Source organism: Amblyomma maculatum, chromosome 5, assembly GCF_055883805.1.
Source record: "Amblyomma maculatum isolate TAMU_Amacu chromosome 5, ASM5588380v1, whole genome shotgun sequence".
In the NCBI taxonomy this organism is placed as follows: Eukaryota; Metazoa; Arthropoda; class Arachnida; order Ixodida; family Ixodidae; genus Amblyomma; species Amblyomma maculatum.
In genome coordinates this window covers 158,519,498-158,541,595 of record NC_139348.1, presented here as the reverse complement: position 1 = coordinate 158,541,595, position 22,098 = coordinate 158,519,498, and the positions used below count along the sequence as shown (strand labels likewise).

The 22,098-nt window shown below is 45.3% G+C and overlaps 1 protein-coding gene across 1 annotated transcript; it reads left to right on the top strand.

Annotated features, from left to right (window-relative positions):
- The first annotated feature begins 2,143 nt into the window (after positions 1-2,143).
- LOC146190107 (uncharacterized) lies at positions 2,144-17,885 on the top strand. The gene is made up of 4 exons (XM_084604844.1): positions 2,144-2,301; positions 6,975-7,036; positions 15,706-15,819; positions 17,630-17,885. Exons 1-4 carry the CDS (start codon positions 2,259-2,261, stop codon positions 17,732-17,734), a joined length of 324 nt encoding a protein of 107 aa, XP_084460970.1. The 5' UTR covers positions 2,144-2,258; the 3' UTR covers positions 17,735-17,885.
- The last annotated feature ends 4,213 nt before the right edge of the window (positions 17,886-22,098 follow it).

Sequence of the window (22,098 nt, the reverse complement as noted above, 5' to 3'; positions counted from 1 at the left end):
CATGCCGTGACTTTTGCTGCAATTTTCATTTAGGTTTCTATAAGTGCACTTTTAATACATTTTTATATTTACATGTTCATTATATATCTTTTGTTCATTATTTTTATAGGTCGCCGAGATGTATGGGGCGCCGCTATTTTCTGAGCAATAATTATTTAGGATGATATCATCGAAGACTACTTTGTAAGGAAGAGACAAAAACTTACCCTTATAAGTTTGCTTCTTTATTTATTCTGAGTATGTAGTTCAAAACATTATATCGAACTCACTGCACCCTCTTTACATCCGTGTGCCTTTAAACAGAAATGTCACAGCACATCACCTCCTTTATTTCTACTGCTTCCTATGGCAGGTTTTCTTTTTTTATTCCTTCTTCAGTGTCTCTTCAATTAACCATAAAACACAGAAATATTTACTACGAAACATTTTCGTAAAGGGCATCTGCGATGTTGAAAGTTTCTTCCATAAGACACTCACTAAAAAATAAATTACTGCGAAATCATTTCTTTACATTCATTTCTGGTAATCATTAGAACGCAATACCTCGCCCTGAAAAAAGACTGAAACAATAAAAATAAAAGAACTAAGGGCACACTAAGCTCCGCCTTTAGAGATCTGATGTAATAGTGGCTTGTCGTTCGCGTATAGGTCCAGTGCATTCGATAGCACTGTAGAGTTGTTTTTATTCTACCTCCCTACCTCAAATGAGCAGCGCAAGTGAGGATCCTACTTCCCACGTTCGTATTTCGTCCCGTCAAATCGCACAAACCGTCGAAGATAAGTGCCTGGTCATATAAACGGTCATATACCACCTGCCAACGCCAGGCCTTGATTGTTCGCTCACAACATCGACAGCAAGATCACGACGCAGATATTGGATTTTCTGGGTAACGAGGCTTTTAGCGCTATGACGTTATACTTGTGCGCATGCACGCACAATAAATTTTGTGCTCGGCTCCTGCAGTGTACTGACACTGCACGAATAGATATCATAAAATTCTAGAAAATAAATCAAAATTAACACGATTTGAGCGGGGCCTCAGAGCATTAGTGAACGTTTTGACAAGAATCATGCCTTCGTCTTGGCAAAGCGATCCCCATTGGCAGAGATTACATAGAGCTTCCGCTTCTGCAAGGAGGCCTCACTGAGGCGAAGTGGCTGTGGTATGGGTGGTGGTAAAACTATTTCAATTAAAATGTTTAGGAGGTTCTGCCCGGATTCGGAGCCTTTCAGCTATGCGTCGCTATCTTTATATCTTGACTCTATTCCGAACCAATGTTGCTTTGTTTTTTATCTTGTATACTTTATCAGAGTTTTGAAGGTTACGCTGTTTTATCCTAATATTCTTCCCATGATACACTCTCGTTTTCTTACGACTATTTTTTTCTCGGAGCGAAAGGCTCATCTGAACCTCTGTAAGAATAACGTTTGGGCCGAAGAAAGATAACTCTTCTTGAGGAATCGCTGGCTAGGGAAAGAGCCGTGACTCGTTAGCATGGGAGATAATAGAAGCTCACTTAATAGGAAGGCTCTCGGAAGAATGCATCAGTGCTTAATTTGTTGTCTTGTCAAAAAAAGGAAGACGGTACCTTTATTGTGAATATTGACAATTGCCTTCTCACTGATCATATCATATTCACACGCATATAAATTGCGTGTTGACACATCCCTGGTGTACTAGCGGTATGTCATTCACGCATGTCAAGGCGCACAGAATTCTTTCTGGCCGCCAAGGAGATATTTATAACTGCTGGCATACAATAAAACATTTAGTTGTGAGTCGGCGCTGCGTGGTGTTCTCCCTTCATCTTTGTCAGTCTTTTGCGCTGTAGTTATGGATCAGAAAAAGAATACTGGTCCATAAAGAACCCATTATTTTTGCCTTCTCTTTCCATCTGAAGGTATTAGTTAATCTATCTTTCTTAGAGAACAATACGTTCTGTACATTTACATTACTCTCGGCATGCGGCCATTACACTTTAGAGGTCGTTGTTCATATGTCAAAGAGGTTACAATGTATTGACTTAAGTGTCAACCGCTACTGAAGATGATAGAACATCCTAATTGCTCAAGAGAATATGTGCACTTATCTTATAGCCGACAAATTGTCCTCATGTTCCGCCAGCATGCCAGCATCTCGCCAGAGAAGGGTAATTGCAAAGGCGATTATCTCTTACAATCATATAAAGGGCACTCTGAAGATTGTGCGCACAATAGAGCAAGTTCTCATTTCAGAACAAGCGCTTTTGCTTGAAACATGAACTGCCTACTTGTGATTGTTCTTCTTGGAATTGCACTGGGTGAGTACGTATGAGTGAAATAATTGAAATATTAGTGTTTAAGTCATTCTGGGGAATAAAAGGATAGATTAAATTGTAATTTTGCAACCAATACAAGCAGTAATCATAATGCCAGCAAATAAGCTTCTGGAAGACAGAAAACTGGGCGAGTTATTTGGATACAAACCCCGTGTTGTCTCACTTCTACCCCGCCTGTCCGTGTTTTTCGCCTTGTTAGACCATGTCTCATAACACCAGGAAGAAAAGCTGCAGATGCTGATTAAGATTGATAAAAATAATGAACAGGTATAACAAGTCAGTCTCCAGCCACGCTGCCGCAGTGGTTACGGCACTCCACTGCTTAACCCAAAGACGCGGAATCTGATCCCGGCCGCACGGGCAGCTTTTCAATGGAGACGATGATTAAATCGCCTGTCTGTTGTGCTATGTCAGTGCATGTTGAAGACCTCAGATGGTCAACATTAGCTCAGCCCTCCACCAAGGCGTCTCTCGCAGTCGGAGCTCCACTCGGACGTTCAGTTCAGTTCAGTTTAGTCGTTCAGTCGTGTCCGACTCTTCGTGACCCTATGGACCATGTCACGCCACGCTTTCCGGTCTCTCACTATCTTCCTAACATCACATAACTTCATCTGCAGTGCTTCGAGGATGCCATCTAACCAACGCGTTCGCTGCCTACCCCTTCTCCGGCGACCCTCAACCTTTCCAACATCAAATCTTTCTCCAGCGACTCCTCTCTTCTCATCAGATGGCCAAAGTAGCTGAGCTTTAACTTTAAAATTTGACCCTCCAATGAGCAGTCAGGGTTTATGGTCGACAATATCGACTGATTTGATCTTCTGGCAGTCCAAGGAACTCTCAAGAGTCTTCGCCAGCACCACAATTCAAACGCGTCAACTCTTCGGCGGTCAGCCTTTTTCACAGTCCAACTCTCGCATCCACACATCACAACTGGAAAGACCATAGCACGAGTTATACGGATCTTGGTTGGCAGACTAATGTCTCTGGCCTTCACTAGGCGGTCAAGGCTAACCATTGCTCTCTTTCCCAGAAGCAGGCGTCTCCTAATTTCATGGCTGCAGTCTCCTTCCGAGGTAATCTTGGAGCCCAAGAACAGAAAATCTGTCACAGCTTCCACTTCTTGTCCATTGATGCTCCAGGACTTGATAGGGCAAGACGCCATGATCTTTGTCTTTTAATGTTCAGTTTAAGCCCAAACTTCTCACTCTCTTCTTGTACGCGGATCAGAAGTCTCTTGAGTTCCACTTCACTTTCTGCCATTAAAGTGGTATCATCCGCATATCTAAGGTTGTTGATACGTTTTCCAGCAATCTTCATTCCAGCTGAAGACTCGTCCAGACCGGCCTTCCTCATGATGCACTCTGCATATAGGTTAAATAGGCAGGGCGACAGTATGCAGCCTTGCCTCACTCCTTTCTCGATCGGAAACCAATCAGTAACACTATGCCCAGTTCTGACTGTGGCCTCTTGCCCTTCATACAGGTTCCTGAGGAGACAGATGAGGTGAATTGGAACTCCCATCTCTTGGAGAGCTTGCCACAATCTGCTGTGATCTACGCAGTCAAACGCTTTCGCATAATCAATAAAGCAGAAGTAGATGGGTTTTTGGAACTCTCTTGCTTTTTCCATGATCCAGCGAAGGTTAGCAATTTGGTCTCTAGTTCCTCTGCCCTTGCGAAACCCAGCTTTCACGTCCGGAAGCTCCCGATCCACATACTGCTGCAGCCTACCTTGGAGGATTTTCAACATCACCTTGCTAACGAAGGAAGGAGAGATATGCACATGCCCAAACGAAGATGTCTAGACCTCAGAGAATGTTATGAAATCATGGCAATGAAAGATTTTAGTGCGAACGTTGTAGAACTGGGTAGCCGAACTGCCGATCAACGAGGGTAGAAAGCGTGCAACCTCTGGGTGCTGTGGCTAACTTCCACCATGTACACAGGAACCATTTGGGAGCTTGGCCAGTGTACATTGCCTGCCAAATGGAAATGATACCTATAGCAAAGGGCAGCAGTGACTGCAGTGCCACTTGTGCCCTTACATAAGAGCACTTACCATCCACATGAAGTATCACCACCGGGTGCACAGTGGCGAGCGGCCACACCGGTGCAGCCATTGTGGCAAGGGATTTGTGCTGGAGAGCCACCTAGTGAGCCACCTTCCCATCCATATGGACAAGAAGCCGTTCCGTTGCTAGCTGTGCTCCTCAACGTTTACCCGCAAATCAAACTCTATTGCACACATGCGAACAAAGCGCATAAGTGTATACTCAATCTAGTGCCGCTTTTGCCAAGTGACATTTCTGCCTGGCTATCTAGCAAAGTTCCATGAAAGGAAAAAAACATGCATTGATAGGCATTCTACCTGAAGAAGCTTACAGGCCATCTGCTGACAGCCGGTAGTGCTGAGCGTACTCAATAGACAAGTATTCTTTGCAATTAATTAGTTGCGTCTTTTGTAGCACACTTATTGTTTAAAAAGCTCCTTGGACGTTAAACATGGTTAAACCTTATAAACCTTATAATATATCAGAAATTAACATAGACACCTGTGAGCACGAAATTTTTCTAAAAGGGAGCGCAGGACAGGGTCAGTAAGTTTCCAGTAACATGTCTGTCTGAATACTAATGATGTACAGATGCTGATAAAAGTGAGAGTTCCAGGCTATTCTGCTCTAGTTCTAATCATACATTTCATGCTGGCTATAAACATATATGTTGATCAGACAGCGCATTGACGTATAGTGCGGGAGTAAAATTCGCTCAGCTGTCACGTTCATTCAGGCAATGCTTGATAAATATTCGAAGTCGATAGCTTGTGGCGTCACCAATTAATACGTTCCTATGACTTCACAGAAAAGGCTCCCTGTCATTCTTGCTGCATTCATTATGTCCTATTACAGGGCATCAGAACATGCGAAGCTATACAAAGGACGCACATTTCCTTAATCGTTTTTACGGATTTCGGACGGCTGTTATACATTCATGAGCTTACAGCTTAGAAGACAATAGGTGCCGTGCTGTCAGGGCTTAATTTCTGCTGCTGATATCTATTCTTATTTATGCTTGAAAAAGTTGTACCCATGAACTGTGGCGCAACAAACACAATCACATGCGAAGAAACACAACACAGGCGAACACTACCAACTGTAATATGGATCTGAACACATATTTCCTCTTCACCACTCCGCCTCTTCTACACCCAAGTACATCTTCTCGTCATCCTCTTCTTTGCCAAAATAGATAGTAGCACTTTCTTCCCCGCAGAACATAAACATCGTCCAAGCATGACAGTCACCAATTCTACACTCAAGTACATCTCCACACACCTCTTCTTTGCCCAGTAGCTAATACCACAATCGTCCCAGTGTACCACAACCATCATCCAAGCTGGACAGCCACAAAGTCCACCATACAGTCACACACTAGCAAACAACCACCACACATGTGCCGTAAGACATGTCCATCCAAACGACATCACTTGTTTAGTCCCTATGTAAAAAAAACTGTAACCTGCCCAGCATATCTCTTATTAATGTCTACGAAGCAAGGATGTACATGAGGATGAGAAGTTCATGTACTTGAGGGACAGGAGGATGAATAAACAAACATGGCCACAATACACAAGAGGTGTCTAAGCATAACAGCTTTAGGGCCGATAATAAACTCAATTCCTTTCATTACTCCAAGACGATTACTCAATAAAAGTAAATATACTGCCCGAAATCTTACCAACCAGCCGTAACAATTAGAGCATATTCCTACTTCACATCTTTAGTCTGTCTTCTTAGCGCGAGGACAACGTAAAAGCATTTTGTCAACTCACTAACGAGGCAACAAATACAGTAGCTTAATTCTCGAAGAGCAACCCTCTTATCAAACCAAGCGTCACGCGATTAAAACACCTAAATCGCTGAAGTTGTTTTAGCCAAAATTATAAAGCAATTGAGATCACGCCCGTATAAGAAATCGCACAGCGCACCACAGTCGCCAACGTCCAAAAGTTTATTCCCTTGTCTTTAACAAACGGTTCCGTGAATAACTTGAAAGGTAGCTCCAAAGTTTTAGTATAAACAGACTTATTGGAAGTTTTGTGACAAGCATTGGAATAGTTACAATCCTAACCTAAGTGGTTGTGATTGCGATTACGGCTTCTGTTATTTGTGCTAATACCCTTTTTATGAATTCCAGTTTTTGCAGCACACTTTACAGAAATATATACGCTGGTGTGTTCCAAATTGATACCGATTGTTTGGTGTTCTTAGCATAAAAGGGGTCTTCAAAAGGCTCTCGGTTTTAGCTAAACTATGACCCACCTGAGTTGGGTGGCAAAAAAAGAATTTAATACGTTTGTACGACGAGATAGCTAACCAAATGTTCGCAATGCTAAACGGCCATGTTATTTTGATTGCATAATCGAACACTGAGAACATGTATTTCGTATGTAGTCCAGCTGACATCAGTTATATTTAGATACATCTCAGGTACTGACAAAAAAAACACCCAATTATATTTATGTCAACATTTTTTCCTAGAAAACATGAACTGCTTGCTTGGCTGAGCTCACTAAAACGTTTTCTGCTAATATATAAATCACTTGCCTCGTTCATTTGTCAGTAATGTTTAATAATCAACAACTCATCACTGTTACAGCTGTTTTCACCTGCAGCAGCACTGCTACAACTTTTGGCTGCAAATCAAAGTGTCTCCCAAAGGCAAGTAAATGAGTCCGGGACAAAGATTTTTCTATAAAAATGTCTTAGCTTCTGCATGAAAATTATATTGAACGTCATTGAAAAGCAATTTTTCTTTCCTAAAATCAATTTCCACGCTGACTCCTAATTCCTAGGCGAAAAAAAGTTGTTCAAATGAAACCTTCACAAGGCGACAAGAGTTTTCAGTTTTCACCAGTGTAGCTGTATTTGCTTTGGCATCGTAGCCATTTTGAAATATGAAACAGCTTGGAAAGATTGCAACTAGAGAGTGCACGAGAGTAGCGTTTTTCAGTACATTCATTTCGTCCTTGTCTTTTCGAGTTCTTTCAAATTTTAAGACCCTTTACCAACTATGTTAGCAGACAACGTTGTTTATCTGCGATCATCCAGGTTGGAACCTGTTGAGCTGCTTTACTCTGAGAAAATGCGACCAAGTGTTAAGAAGTCCTAGTTTTTAATTTGGCGCGCATGCGTCCTTTATCGTCGCCCCCTTTTTTGCAAACTGGCAAAAAGCAACGGCCGAGAAACGCCAGGGCTAGACCTTAAGGAAAAATGAGGAAAGCAAGAAGCGGTAACGAGAGCGGTAGTGAAACGTGTACAAAATCAATGAGACAGCTTGAGCGCTTTGGGCTCCGAGTTCTAGATCTGCCCCCCCCCCCCCCCCCCCCTCACCAGTCAAAAATTATAAAAATGGCCTGAAGGCTTATAAGCCTAACAAATACTTTGGCAAATGAAAATCTGAAAATATAGTATATTCTTAATGACTAGGGCTCAGGAGGGTAAAAGAGATTTAAAACAGCTGCCGTCATGCAGGAACGAGCCAAAGTACATACATGCGAACCACGTTGCACCATCCGAGAGAACTGCCGTACATATGGCCAATCAACCTTACACTAGGGCATCGGCGGTGGAGTGAGTGCGTGGAAAAAGCCGCCCCTAACCTCTTCAGAACTCGAGGACGCTTTTCTTCTTAGAGCTGTAGCCTCCGCATCTTGTCTGACGCGTACACATATATCACACGCAGAAAACGTTGTTTGCAGAAAATAGGCACAGCAGCCTACATGAGCGGTATCAACTAAGAAATAAAGGGGAGGGAACATGAGCCTCTCCAAGCAGCACTAACCATCCGTATTTCGACACGAGTAATAGCTATTGTGTTTTTTACTCATCGGCAGTTGAGTACCGCTAAATTATAAAATTGTATGCCGCGCAAGATAAACTATTAAGGAATAAAAATCTCGCAATAGATTAGATTGTGTCTTTACGAAGAGAGCACGATAACATCATCGGGTGCCGTTATTACTTTGCATTCTCTAGGGCCACCTTTTTCCACATTGTATCAAACAGCCTTCTGCACCTATAAGTAGCCTGCCCGTCTCGCAATGTGTGTTTTCTCACTGCCTACCAAATGAACCTGGTTTCTTCTTATTGTAACGCTACGTTTTTAGTTATGCATTCTTCGTCTTCTTATCACAAATAACAGCCAATTGGCAGTGAGCGCATCATCGGTGTGAACGCCTTGCTTTAATCTCGTGTGTGTGTATTGTGTTTGTGTATAACTATGCAGCGCCAGAGGTCTTCGGAACCTGGTTTTATCTTCAGCTCAATTTCTCAGTATTGGTTACTAAACGACCCTGATGAATTTCGCGTTATTTTGGAATATTTCAAGCCGTTCCTGAATTCCATCGCGATTTCGCTCGCTGCCGAGGCCAGCACCGACGACAAAAATTTTCGAAACGCTAAGCAGCCACACCATCATTATGATAACATTTCACGACTTCCCTATCTCGCGTAGCCTACTTTGTAAACTGAGCTAAAGACAGTAGGTGTATAGAATTCTGCATTAGAGGGTATATATGTAATATGTATTATAATACATTGATTGCCGAAAAACTGTTATTTGGCGCCGGGCGCAGTGCGACTTTTCTATTACATGTTTAGGCACCGGTATGGACATAAGCAAACAGAAAATGCGCTTTTTTACCTGCTACTTGAAATCAGGCATGCTTTACGAGAGAGTAAGTCGAATTATTAGCCATGGAAAACCACTTTGCCGTCTGCTTCCACAGCGCAGATACCTACGATGTCATCATCAATCACGCATCAGGCCACACTTCAAAAAAACTCAGCATACAAAAGCGGGCATGGTTAACGTTTGATCGCCCATACATATATGATAACAATATGTGTATATACGATTTCAGTGCGTTTGATACTGGGAATATTCACTTTGTAGCGACATTGTATAGACTTGGCAGTGTTGCGTTTAAGTTTTGCCTGCCTAAAACATTGTGTCAAGATTCTTTGCAATCGCTCATACCGACGCATAAATCGCAGAAGGTATCATGGCTTCTTAATCGGTACGTAATTTATATATATCTGTGATATCTTTTTTTTTGTACAGTCAACGACACATCACAATCTCTATTGTGATAGCTTTAAAAGCTTCGTTCGCTAAAAAAATATGTATCGCAGGGGTCAGTGTTGTCAGCAAGAAGTAACTAATATACTTATCTAACAAGTGGCATTGCCATGTATTGATTTGTCAGCGGGTTGTAAGACGGCATGACATCGAGTTATAAAGAGCTGTTATCTCGCGTATTGCCTCTGAGGGGAGACTAGCTCCCAAACCTCAACCTTGAATCGAGTCAAAATCGCGAGCCCTAGACACGCGCACATACATACATACATACATACATACATACATACATACATACATACATACATACATACATACATACATACATACATACATACATACATACATACATACATACATACATACATACATACATACATACATACATACATACATACATACATACATACATACATACATACATACATACATACATACATACATACATACATACATACATACATACATACATACATACATACATACATACATACATACATACATACATACATACATACATACATACATACATACATACATACAAACAAACATACATACTGTGAGCACTGTGTGGCGCTTCATCTTCCACACTGCTGAACGTGCTGCTTCATCTTCATCCTGCTCCCTCTTGTAGATACCCATCGTCATCGCGGAGTGTGTTTGGCTGCAGTGTGCGACCAAGGCTTCAGGTCTGTAATAAAGCCTGATTCCCCAAGTCCGACCTTCGCGTTGCCTTACACGTGGTGGAGGTGCGCCTTGATTTCCCCGCTGCTTCGTCACCTGCATCCACCTGGAGCTTCGTTCTGGCCGCCGTTTGATCCCGACCACCATCGTCATGACACAAGAGGGCCACTCCGCTATTCCGGCTGCTACCAACTCGACTCCAGCTCCCCTTGCCACTTGGACTGTCAGTAGCCGTCAGCGCGACCCTCAGATGTTCGCCGGTCTCCGCGGCGACGACGCTGATGACTGGCTCGACAGCTACGACCGGGTCAGTGCTTTCAACCGATGGGACGATTCTCTTAAATTAATTAATGTGTCCTTTTATTTGACGGATGTGGCCAAAACGTGGTTTCTAAATCATGAGTCGACGATTCCGGATTGGGCTACCTTTAAACAAAAGTTACGCCAGATTTTCTGCGCTCCTACTGTTCGCACGGAGTCCGCCAAGAAGAAGCTAGAAGCCCGACTTCAGCGGTCCAATGAGACCTATACCTCTTATATCGAAGACGTTCTCGCACTTTGTCGGCGCATAAATGCAACCATGCCAGAGGCCGAGCGGGTTCGGCACGTCCTTAAAGGTATTGGTCCACTCGCCTATAACGCCCTGGCCGTGCAGAACCCAACCACAATTGAAGCCATCATATCGACTTGTCAACGCCTTGACGAACTACAGTCAATACGCCTGCAGCCTGATCCCACTTCATTTGGTTTCACTGCCGAAGCTGACCTCCGTGTGCTTATTCGCGAATTAATTCGTGAAGAGCTCTCGGCTCAAGGTAATTTGTGCCGCCCTGCATCTGAGCCACATAATTCAAGTGCCGGCCTGCGTAGCATTGTTAAAGAAGAGCTGGCCTCAATGACCCATTCCCCGCCAACATCGGTCGCTCCTACCATCTGTCAGGTGCCAACGTACGCCCAGATCACGTCCTTGCCGCCCGCAGTTGGAGCACCTACGCCACCGGCGCCTACCACTGCTCATGTCGCTGCATTGGCACCACCTGCCGCCGCGCCGACATACTACCCCAACTGGCGCCCAGCCCGCCCTGTGTGTTATTACTGCGGGTACCGAGGCCATATTTCCCGCTTCTGTCGTCGCAGGCTCCAGAATGAACGCCGCGGCTACGAATCATTTGAAGCAGACTACCCTCCTCGCTTTTCCGGCTCTAACCACCGTTCATTCCCTGATTATCCCCGACGTTCATCACCCCCGCCAGAAAGCCCCGCTCCGCCTGCTGGTTACAGGCCTTCAAGACGCCGTTCTCTTTCGCCTTTTCGCCGCTCCACCTCGCCTCTCCGTCAAGCTTCTCTGACGACTCCCCGCCTGTCGGAAAACTGACCACTGCAGTTTTAGGAGGGAAAACTGCACTCTTCGGCCATCCCAAAAATCCTCCGGAACGTCCCTGGAATATTATTTTAGTGCGGGTTGAAGGATTATCTGTTGAGGCTTTGGTTGACACGGGCGCCGCTGTTTCTGTGATACACACTGACTTGTGCTCCCGCTTGCGAAAAGTGAAAACGCCTTATGATGGACCTGAACTCCGCGGAGCTAATGGTGCAATAATTCGGCCTTCTGCAAAGTGTACTGTGCGAGTTTTTGTTGATGGTGTCCGCCACCATGTACAATTTGCCGTGATGTCACCGTGCGCTCACCCAATTATTTTAGGCTGGGATTTTCTGTCTGCCGCATCAGCCAGCATTTCGTGTCGCGACAGGGTCATTTACATGAACGAGAGCGATCCGTCTTCTGAACCTCCCGAGCCCCGTTATCGCCTGCTTGCCGCTACTAACTCAGTGTTGCCCCCTGGATGCGAACAACTTGTCGCGCTTACTTCTACTGACATTGATAACGGAGATGTGCTAATCGTGCCTTCTGATCGCCATCTGACCCGCGGAATCGCCCTACCACCAAGTCTTGTTCGGTTTGAGCATGGCACAGCGCTTGTCGCTGCTTCGAACACTTCCCCAGAGCCCATTGTGCTGACTAAAGGGACATGTTTTCCTTGTGTCCTGGACATTCACCCGGTGTCCCTCACCACCCTTACCGCCCCCTCTTCCTCACCAGCAGCTTCTTCCGATGCTTCTCTCTGTGTTCTCTTTGGCACCATCAATCCTGACCTTCCTGCGACTCACCGCCAAGCTTTGCAGGAATTACTTCGAAAACACCAAGCCTCCTTTGATGTCACTTCTCCGACCTTGGGCCGAACGTCTTCTGCACAGCACCGCATTATTACAGAAGGTACTTCTATTGTTAGCCGCCGCCCTTACCGTGTATCCTTATCAGAACGTAAAATCATAGAAGATAATGTGAATGATATGCTCCGGCGAGACATTATTCGGCCATCAGCTAGCCCCTGGTCATCTCCGGTCGTCTTGGTCAAAAAAAAGGATGGGTCCGTGCGTTTTTGCGTTGATTACCGCGCACTTAACAAAGTCACTCGAAAAGATGTTTACCCTATGCCACGAATTGACGACTCCCTCGACTGTCTTCAGGGCGCCGAATATTTCTCCACTTTGGATTTGCGTTCCGGTTACTGGCAGATATCGATGCACGAAGCCGACAAAGAAAAAACCGCATTCGCTACTCCCGATGGGCTTTACGAATTCAATGTCATGCCTTTTGGACTTTGTAATGCCCCCGCTACGTTTGAGCGCATGATTGACACTGTTCTTAGAGGACTTAAGTGGAAAACATGCTTGTGCTACCTAGACGACATAGTTATTTTCTCTGCGACTTTTTCTGATCATTTATGCCGCCTTGATCAAGTATTAACGTGCCTGGCATCCGCCGGTCTCCAGCTGAACACAAAAAAGTGTAATTTCGCCAAGAAAGAAATCAAGATCCTGGGCCACCTCGTCAGCCGCGATGGCATTCGACCCGACCCTGACAAGCTTGCTGCAGTTTTGAACTTTGCACGCCCTCAGCGCACTAAGGAACTACGCAGTTTCCTTGGCCTGTCTTCGTACTTTCGCCGTTTCATTCCAAATTTCGCTACCATTGCTGCACCGCTCCACCGCCTCCTTACAGACCGTACTACTTTCAATTGGTCCGAAGAATGCGAAAAAGCTTTCCAAACCCTAAAGAATGCCCTCACTTCGGACCCTGTTCTCGCTCACTTCGACGACACTGCTGCCACCATTCTTCACACCGATGCCAGCAGCCTCGGTATCGGCGCCGTACTTCTGCAACGTGATACAGCTTCTCGGGAAAAGGTAATTGCGTTTGCCAGTCGAACTCTAACAATAGCGGAACGCAACTACACCATCACTGAGCAAGAGTGCCTAGCCGTCGTTTGGGCAGTTCAGAAATTCCGCCCCTACCTTTACGGCCGCCATTTCACGATCGTTACCGATCACCACGCTCTGTGCTGGTTATCAACCCTCAAAAATTTGACTGGCCGCCTGGGCCGTTGGATTCTGCGTTTGCAGGAGTACCACTTTGATGTCGTATTCAAATCGGGACGCAAACATCGAGATGCCGATGCTCTTTCCCGCTGCCCGCTCTCAGATTCACCACCTAGTGCTTCCTCGAGCCTTCCTGTGTGCACCCTCGACGTCCCAATGTCGTCCAGAGCCCCAACCTTAACCTGTGCTACTCTTGCCGCTGCTCCAGATCGCTACGCCATTATTTCAAACCAGCGAGCAGATCCCTACTGTATTTCCCTAATCGACCTTCTCACCGGTGCTTCTCACCCTCCTACCGCTAGGATGCGCAGGCAACTCCAAAAGTTCAAACTTGACAACGGCGTGCTCTCCCGTTATATTTATTGCTCCGAAGGCACCCGTTGGGTCCCCGTTATTCCGAAAGCGCTTCGCATCCGTATCCTGGCGGCTTTCCACGATGATGCTACAGCCGGTCACTTAGGCTTTCATAAAACTTACCACCGCGTGAAAGCCCGTTTCTTCTGGCCAGGCCTCGCCTCAAGTGTGGCAAAATACGTCGCCTCTTGTCTGCCATGTCAGCGCCGCAAACGGCCCACTTCTCCTCCTGCTGGCCTACTACAGCCGCTACCTTGCCCTGCTACTCCCTTTACCGTTGTTGGCATAGACTTATACGGGCCACTTCCATTGTCCGCACGAGGTAATCGCTGGATCGTCACCGCCGTCGACAACCTAACACGCTACGCTGAGACCGCTTCCCTGCCTAATGGCTCAGCACATGAGGTCGCGACCTTCTTTTTGGAATCGCTCGTACTGCGCCATGGGGCCCCTCAAGTGCTTCTCAGCGATCGTGGTCGGACATTTCTGTCGAAGATTGTAGCCGAAGTTATTGAGGCCTCAACCACACATCACAAATTGACCTCCAGCTATCACCCGCAGACCAATGGGTTGACTGAGCGGTTCCACCGCACGCTTTCTGACATGTTGTCTATGTATGTCGACCAGGACCACCGAAACTGGGACGTAATACTTCCTTTTGTTACGTTCGCCTACAATACGGCTGTACAGCGGACCACAGGTTACACCCCGTTTTTCCTCGTCTACGGCCGTTCTCCCGCTACCTTTCTTGACGCCTCTTTTCTTTCTACACATGCCAGTTCCTCATCCTCTCTTCCTGACCAGTTCCTTTCCCGACTGGCCAAATCACGCCGGCTTGCTCGCGTCAACACGGAAGCTAGCCAGGAAGACCGCAAGTACCGCTATGATGCAACCCATCGCCAAGTTTCGTTCCGTCCCGGCGACGAGGTGTTACTTTGGACCCCATTACGCACTCCTGGCCTTTGTGACAAGTTACAGCACCGTTACATTGGTCCTTACACAGTTGTTGCAAAAACCTCCCCGGTCAACTATCGCGTCTCCCCTGTTTACCCTCCTCCGGACTGTCGTTACCGTGGCACTGAAGTTGTCCACGTTTCACGTATGAAACCTTTTATTCGGCGCAATCCTGCGGACTAATTGCGGCCAGGTTGGCCGCTTGAACTGCGCGGGCGAAATAGTGTGAGCACTGTGTGGCGCTTCATCTTCCACACTGCTGAACGTGCTGCTTCATCTTCATCCTGCTCCCTCTTGTAGATACCCATCGTCATCGCGGAGTGTGTTTGGCTGCAGTGTGCGACCAAGGCTTCAGGTCTGTAATAAAGCCTGATTCCCCAAGTCCGACCTTCGCGTTGCCTTACAATACATACATACATACATACATACATACATACATACATACATACATACATACATACATACATACATACATACATACATACATACATACATACATACATACATACATACATACATACATACATACATACATACATACATACATACATACATACATACATACATACATACATACATACATACATACATACATACATACATGCGTGTGTTAGCGCATTAGATTCTGTTGGACACAATAGGGTTGCTCACGACAGCCTGGTAATGAGTGTACGGTAATGAATGCCATAAATTGCAGATTTCATGAATAAGCGTGGAGAAAATGCACGAGCTCCTGCAGAAGCAGCCACAATTAGGAGCCACTGTCGCGTTGAATGTGCAACTTAAGTGTACCCTGTATTTATTTTTTTATTTGCAGAAAAATGAAACTGCTGTGGTATGCCAGTTTGCTTGTCCATCAAATAATAGTGCGCTCAGCTTTCCAGTATTTCCAACTCTAAGAGGAGCCTGGGCTAACGGCACAGCATGCTTGGTAAGTTCAAATGCTCGCTACCTGGAGTCACTGTGAAAGGGAAAATTTTAGGTGTAATGCTAAGAGAGAGGAGGCACGCAGAGCGGTTCACATAAATAAATTGAGTTAATAATCTTCCAACCGAAATCAAGAAGACTAAATGTGCATTGTCAGGGCATGTAGTGCAAAGAGAGGACAGCCGATGGCAGCTAAGAGTAACGAATTCGACTAAAAGGGAAGAAAAGTGTAGCACGAGGCAGCAGACAATTAGGTGGATGGATAAGGTTGAAGAGTTCGTAGAGGTCAAGTGATGCAGTTAGCACAGAATCGGATTAGTTGTAACATGAAAGGGGCCTTTGTCCTGCAGTGGGTATGCTCTGGCTAAAGATGATAATGATCTGGGGTCGCTACTTTTAGACTAGATGCATGCAAGACTTTACCCCCCCAATATGGTACATTTATGAGTGCCACCGGCTACCAAGAATATTGTTGCAGTGATTCGACATTTTCTCGTTGTGGCCGAGTGTTCAGTCAAGCCGAACTTAACTGCACATTACACGAACAAGAATTACTTGTCGTGTTAGTTTGTTTCTCTTTGCCCTTATTTTCTTTGTTTGCAATCATTAGTTACATTGGGCAATGAGGCATATTAATCATGCAAAAAAGAGTACCGTCTTGTAATCGATAAAACTTTTCTTGTCACAAAGAAAATTCTGGCACACCTTTGTGGGCTCATTAAACATGTTTCTACTGCTCCCGTTTTTCAAAGAATCTCGCGTACTGCATGTTATCCGAAACACTGAGATTGACACTAGATGTCGATTCGAGTTTTCCATCATAGATTTACACACAGCAATGGGGGCTCTGGATAAATTCATATGACATTATGTATATAAAGAGTCCTGAAGAGCAGTGAATCAAAGCAAGAACACGATATTTAGAGCCTAGTCCGATGGTTTTGTTAGCGACATAACCCATCGTCAATTTCTTTTGTTTGGTCAACGCAAACCAAATCGCCAGCGGTAAACAATAAGAAAATGTCGGCCACAACTGCCATTTTAAAACATTTTAAGAGACCATACAAGAAAAGCATTCCTTAATAAGTTTGTCTTTCTGCTGCTTAGGACTGAACGAGTTTTCTATTCTTGTAATAAGGAAGCCGAAGCCGCTTAAGATTACCTGAGATGGAATTGAAGAACGTTCAAGTTGTCGGTTGGATAGCTTTCTCCACACTAACCTGTTATTGATGTGGGGCTCTGATTGTTCGTGATGGCCAAGAGGTCATTTCTGAATTTTACTCCTATGGGTAATGTTCAGTGACTGAAGTTTAGGACTTTTGTGCTTTGTACAGGGTGATCCACTTCTAGCTATAACATGGCCACTGTTTTGAAAGCATCATTACGTCCGAACCGGCCATTCCATAAAGCTAGGCGGCAGGCCATGTGAAGCATCACCTCCACGTCCCACTGTGCATATATCGCTTTGCTTCGATAAGCGCCTACATCCGAAGCAATGCTGCTTTGAAAGCAATGACCGTAATATAGCTAGAAGTGGATCACCCCGTACATCGTCCTCATTGTGTCAACCAATCAGGCAGCTTCATTGCTGATGACGGCGGGGTTATAATGGGCCGGGAACTGTAATGAAAATATGCATCACTCAAGTTTTGCAAATTCAGACCACTCGCAGGTTGCACTACGTGTCTTATTTCTATGCTTAGCCTTTTTAACAAATATTTTTATCAAAACCTTCTGCGCAGTAGTTGCGCTACTGCGAGGAAGCCGTGTGCGGATTTCGTGGAATTTAGCTCAGTCTTTTTGTTTTATTTCAGCTGAGAGACAATGAAAACCAAACTGGCATTTGCTGCAATGGAAAATGTGAGAACGTGAATACTACAGAGTGTCGCCAAATCACGGAATGTACACCAACCGACTGACGCATTATTGATGCACGTGAAATGGTACCATATCACGTTCATACCAGTGCTTAATTTTTATAGTAATACTTTTGAACACAAAAAAAGAACTTATGCAGTCCTTATTCTCCAAAACTGTCTGCGTCGAGAAATAAAGATACACAACACGCAACGATTTACTCAATTCTAAGCTATAGCTCCAAAAATTAGTTCCGACGAGGGCTGTCACGGGCAGCACTAGGAAAGATAAAGGAAGATGGCATAGCTATTGCGTAGGTGGTGCTCTTGTTTGGTTGAACGTAACCGTTCTAAGCGATTATTTACTCACACCATGGCGGTCCAGTTTGATCAATATTTTTCTATGTCTGCTCAGTGCTCAACCTGAGGACTTAGTAGACTGCAAAGCATTCTACTATCAGGTGTTGACTTGACCATTTTCTCGCCTGAAATGACAGTTTCTTGTTGCGAAAATAGGAGCAGTCTTCAATACCACAGATGTAAGAAAAATCAGTCTGCACCACTGCGCACTTCCTTTAATCATTTCGCTCCGGGCAAGTGGACCTTATAGCAAAAAGAATGAAGAGAACCTTGTGATAGCGTTCGAAAAATGAGAAAACACTTATTATTTCACACGGTCTAGATCGTCACATCATACCAAAGCTCAGGGCCTATATCGTATGACCAATGGGCCGTATGGGAAACGAGCTGTGTCCGAAGTGATGGATGAAACTCAGCAGGTGAAGCGACTAATCTCTCCCAGAAATAGGGCACCTGAGTCAGTGGGGACCTGTATGTAGAGTGGCGACTGTGCGACACCTGCCAAAGTACATTATTTGTGTGCGTGTGTTGTCGGGGGAGCCACCACATACCTGACTGCGGGCGTGTCCCAAGCGTTTATGTTACGGTTTTATAGGTTAAATAATAGAGAATTTGCGCTTGTCTTATGTAACTAGATTCATGGCAATTCAGAGGTATAGAAGAGATTGGAAGGAGGCAATGGGCGTGTCGTAGTTACTTCAGTACTTGTATTTTGGTGTTTTTCATGCCTGGCCTGCTCATGTTCGTGGTTTTATTGATATGGTCATGGGGAAGGGTTGCTCCAATACGTATCGCTAACGAGGGCGTAAGCTCGCTCGTTCCGTTCTGTTTTCATGGAACCAAGAATCAATTCCAAATTGATATGCAAGTTTGGGCAGTGGTAAAAGCAGGTGCTTAGCTAGGCTTGAATATGTCCCGGAAACCGGTTGGTGATGAATTTACGGAGTGCATCATGGCCATCCGTTTGCGCTGTGATACTGAGGGATGAGGGTGGTGAAGGATTGTTTGTGGTGAAGGAAGGTGGGTTTAGAGTTTCCATTAAAGTCTATGCGAAACCCTGTTTTGAGAGCTTTATATCTTAATTGAAATCTTTATAGTTTCCGTACCGCCGCTTAAAGCGAATTGCTTGAAGCACATCGTGAGCTCATTAATGCCATCTATCTGTTGTTGTGCACACGTCGTTCCTGGAGGCTCGTCCACGCAGTTCTACCCTGGACGGCCAACGAGCGCTCATCAGTCTCGCTCTAAAGGCTGCCAGATTTCAAGGAGTCTTGGCCGACTCCTTGATCAGGGCCTTCGGCCCCTTGATTGTTTTTAATAAATGTTTACCAACCAACCAAGTCCTGGAGCTGCAAAGCTTGGCATTTGGTGATACACCAAATACATTAGCGATGCACAGCGAACAAAAAATGGAGATTCACCGCCATCGAAGCCAAATAGCCCCTTATATGTTTCACTCGCGTAGGACGATCCACTATTTTGTTATATTTGGTTGGGCTGATCATATAGCCTTATCGTTTCAAATATTTAGTCAGGTAAAGAGCGGCCGTGCATACCTTATGCTTCCACAAACTTATGAGAAAGGGGTACTTAAGAAGGAAATCAGAGAAGCAGGAGCTACGTGTAAAGCCCTGACGTTGGACCTTCGGCCTCAACCTTCGAGCTTAGACCTTGCGCCTTTAATTTTAAGATTACTTGAATTTATGCTTGCTAGAAACAAACCCAGACAAACAACACCAAAGTAGTGAATAGCACATTTTACAGCGTTTAGATGCGTTAAAGTTTTGCCTTTTTTATCATGACACTGCAGTAATTCAAAGCAGTTGTTCAGAGCCGGTGAATTAAGCTACGCTTGTAGTGATCACGTGTAGCAGTAAGCAGTGACAGCTGAGAACGGAGTATCTACTGATATATAGCATGTGCAAGGCTGATTTTGAGGGCCTGTTGAGAAGATGTGCAGATTTCTTTAATAAGCCTCTCAAAAGCTACAGCTGATATGGCATAAGCATGACATAATGCAACCTAAAAGGCAACGCAGCCTCATGAAATATGTTAGTAACTTATTTTGTGTCGTCAATTGTAAAAACGCAGTTCAGAAGGAAAGTTACACGATGTGGATTCGAACCGCTCTTCTGGCGTCCGAAAAGTCACCGTTAATTCACCTCGCCATAGAAGATTGGTTTTCTCTTTATTGTATGGAAAAACATCCGAGTAACGGGAGCAAACAGCCTATGCCCGGAATCACTGGGCTGCAAAATTCAAGCCCCCTCGAATCGAGCAATTCCGCAGCATAATAAATTTCAATGTCCCGGGAAGCACACGCCAGCATCGCGATCCGGTGTCCAAATAGGGGCTCTTCCTTGGCAGCATACACTCCCCGCACCAAAGCGCACAGCTCTCAGAATAAAGACCGCGGTGGTCATGGTGGTACCGCATGACGGTCCATCTTTCGGCTTTTCCACAAACTAAACAGCCCCATCAGTATAACCAAATCATAGGTCACATCACAGTTCTTCCAAAAGGGTAAAACACGAATATTATAGGAGTGATTGCGATGTCCTTCTTTATCGTCCGTTGCAATATGTTTTAGAGAACCATCATGAAGGCACTGAATAAATAAAATATTGATATTCTCTGGCAAGCGACTGCAGCCGTGGTGGATTCCTCCTCATCCCCTCGGATCGCTTTACCTTTCCCGCCATAGACACCTCCCCAGAAGCTGCAGAGGAAGCTGCCATTGCATTAGCCATAACCCGCACGGACGCCCAGTACATTTTGACTGAATAAAAAACAGCCATTCTAAATTTTGCACATGGCTGCCCGAGTCCATGTCCCTGCTTTTAGCATACTGAACTCGCCCCATGCACCACCGCCTCGCCATGTGGAGCTGATATGGGTACCTGCGCGCTCCGGGAATTCCGAAAACGAGGCTGCCAACCTTTTAGCTCGAGGTTCTTTAAACCGAGTTCAGGTGGCCTCTAATCCGGAATTTACAAGAAGCGCATGCACTCGTTCAGCGAGCTGACTCAGGCCTACAGAACCTTGTCCAGCTCGACCACCACCCCACCCCTCGCTAGACAATAAACACGCAACAGTATGGCGCAAACTTCCAACACACACTCTTCCTTCACCGCTTACCCTTTCTCACGACCATCCCTCCTTCCAAACTTCTGCTTGTACCCTTTGCCCAGAAGCCTTTGCCTCTTCAATCCACATCCTCTCCCTCTGCCCGGCGGACCCTCCCCCTCGGGGCCTAGAGCAACTGAAGACCTGGGAGGACTGGGAAACCCTGCAGCATTTGGGGGACCCGACCGTACAAACTATCGCCGCCGGCCGGGGTGCCAGTGTTATGATCCTGAGGGACATAAACACTTGAATTTCAGTGTGGTCGTGCGGGGACCCAGGGCCTGCGCGCCCCGAATTCCTACGTGTAATGAAGGCTTTTCTCTTTCTCTGGCGTGTTATAAATGGGCAATTCACAAGCATCTGCTTGACGTGAAGTTATGCCTTAACAGGAAGCGTTGATGTGTGCATTTAAGAAAATGTTTTTACAGACTGGATGCACATGCGCTTAGCACGTTTTAATTTTATAGTGTCAAGAAGCACCTGATTAGAGTCCCGATACAAATGAATGGGGAATCAAAGACTCACTAAGGACCCCGGTCATCTGTCGTCTAGGTATGGTACGCAGATAATCTAAAAACGCACGCGAAGAGGAAATGGAAGGTGCCCGCAACCGCGTTAAGGAATGCCCATACAGTCCCTTTTTTCTACCTGTCCAGTCGGTGCAAATAAGTAAGGCAAGTGCAAATTAATACTCCTGATAAGCACAGATACTAAAAAGGGATGGTTCGCAATTTGGAAATTAAAAAATTCAAAACTAACAGGTGCAAGTTCAAGTGAACAAGACCTAATCTGCCAAACTCTGTTGGCGGATAGAAGTTATCGCGACGCTTGGGCTCCCACTGAGAGCACCAAATGGAAGTTGCGATTATTGTATGTATTATTCGTAGCTTCTTCTCACACAGTGTAGAACTAGCAGGAGGTAGGCAATCTTTCCAAATAAG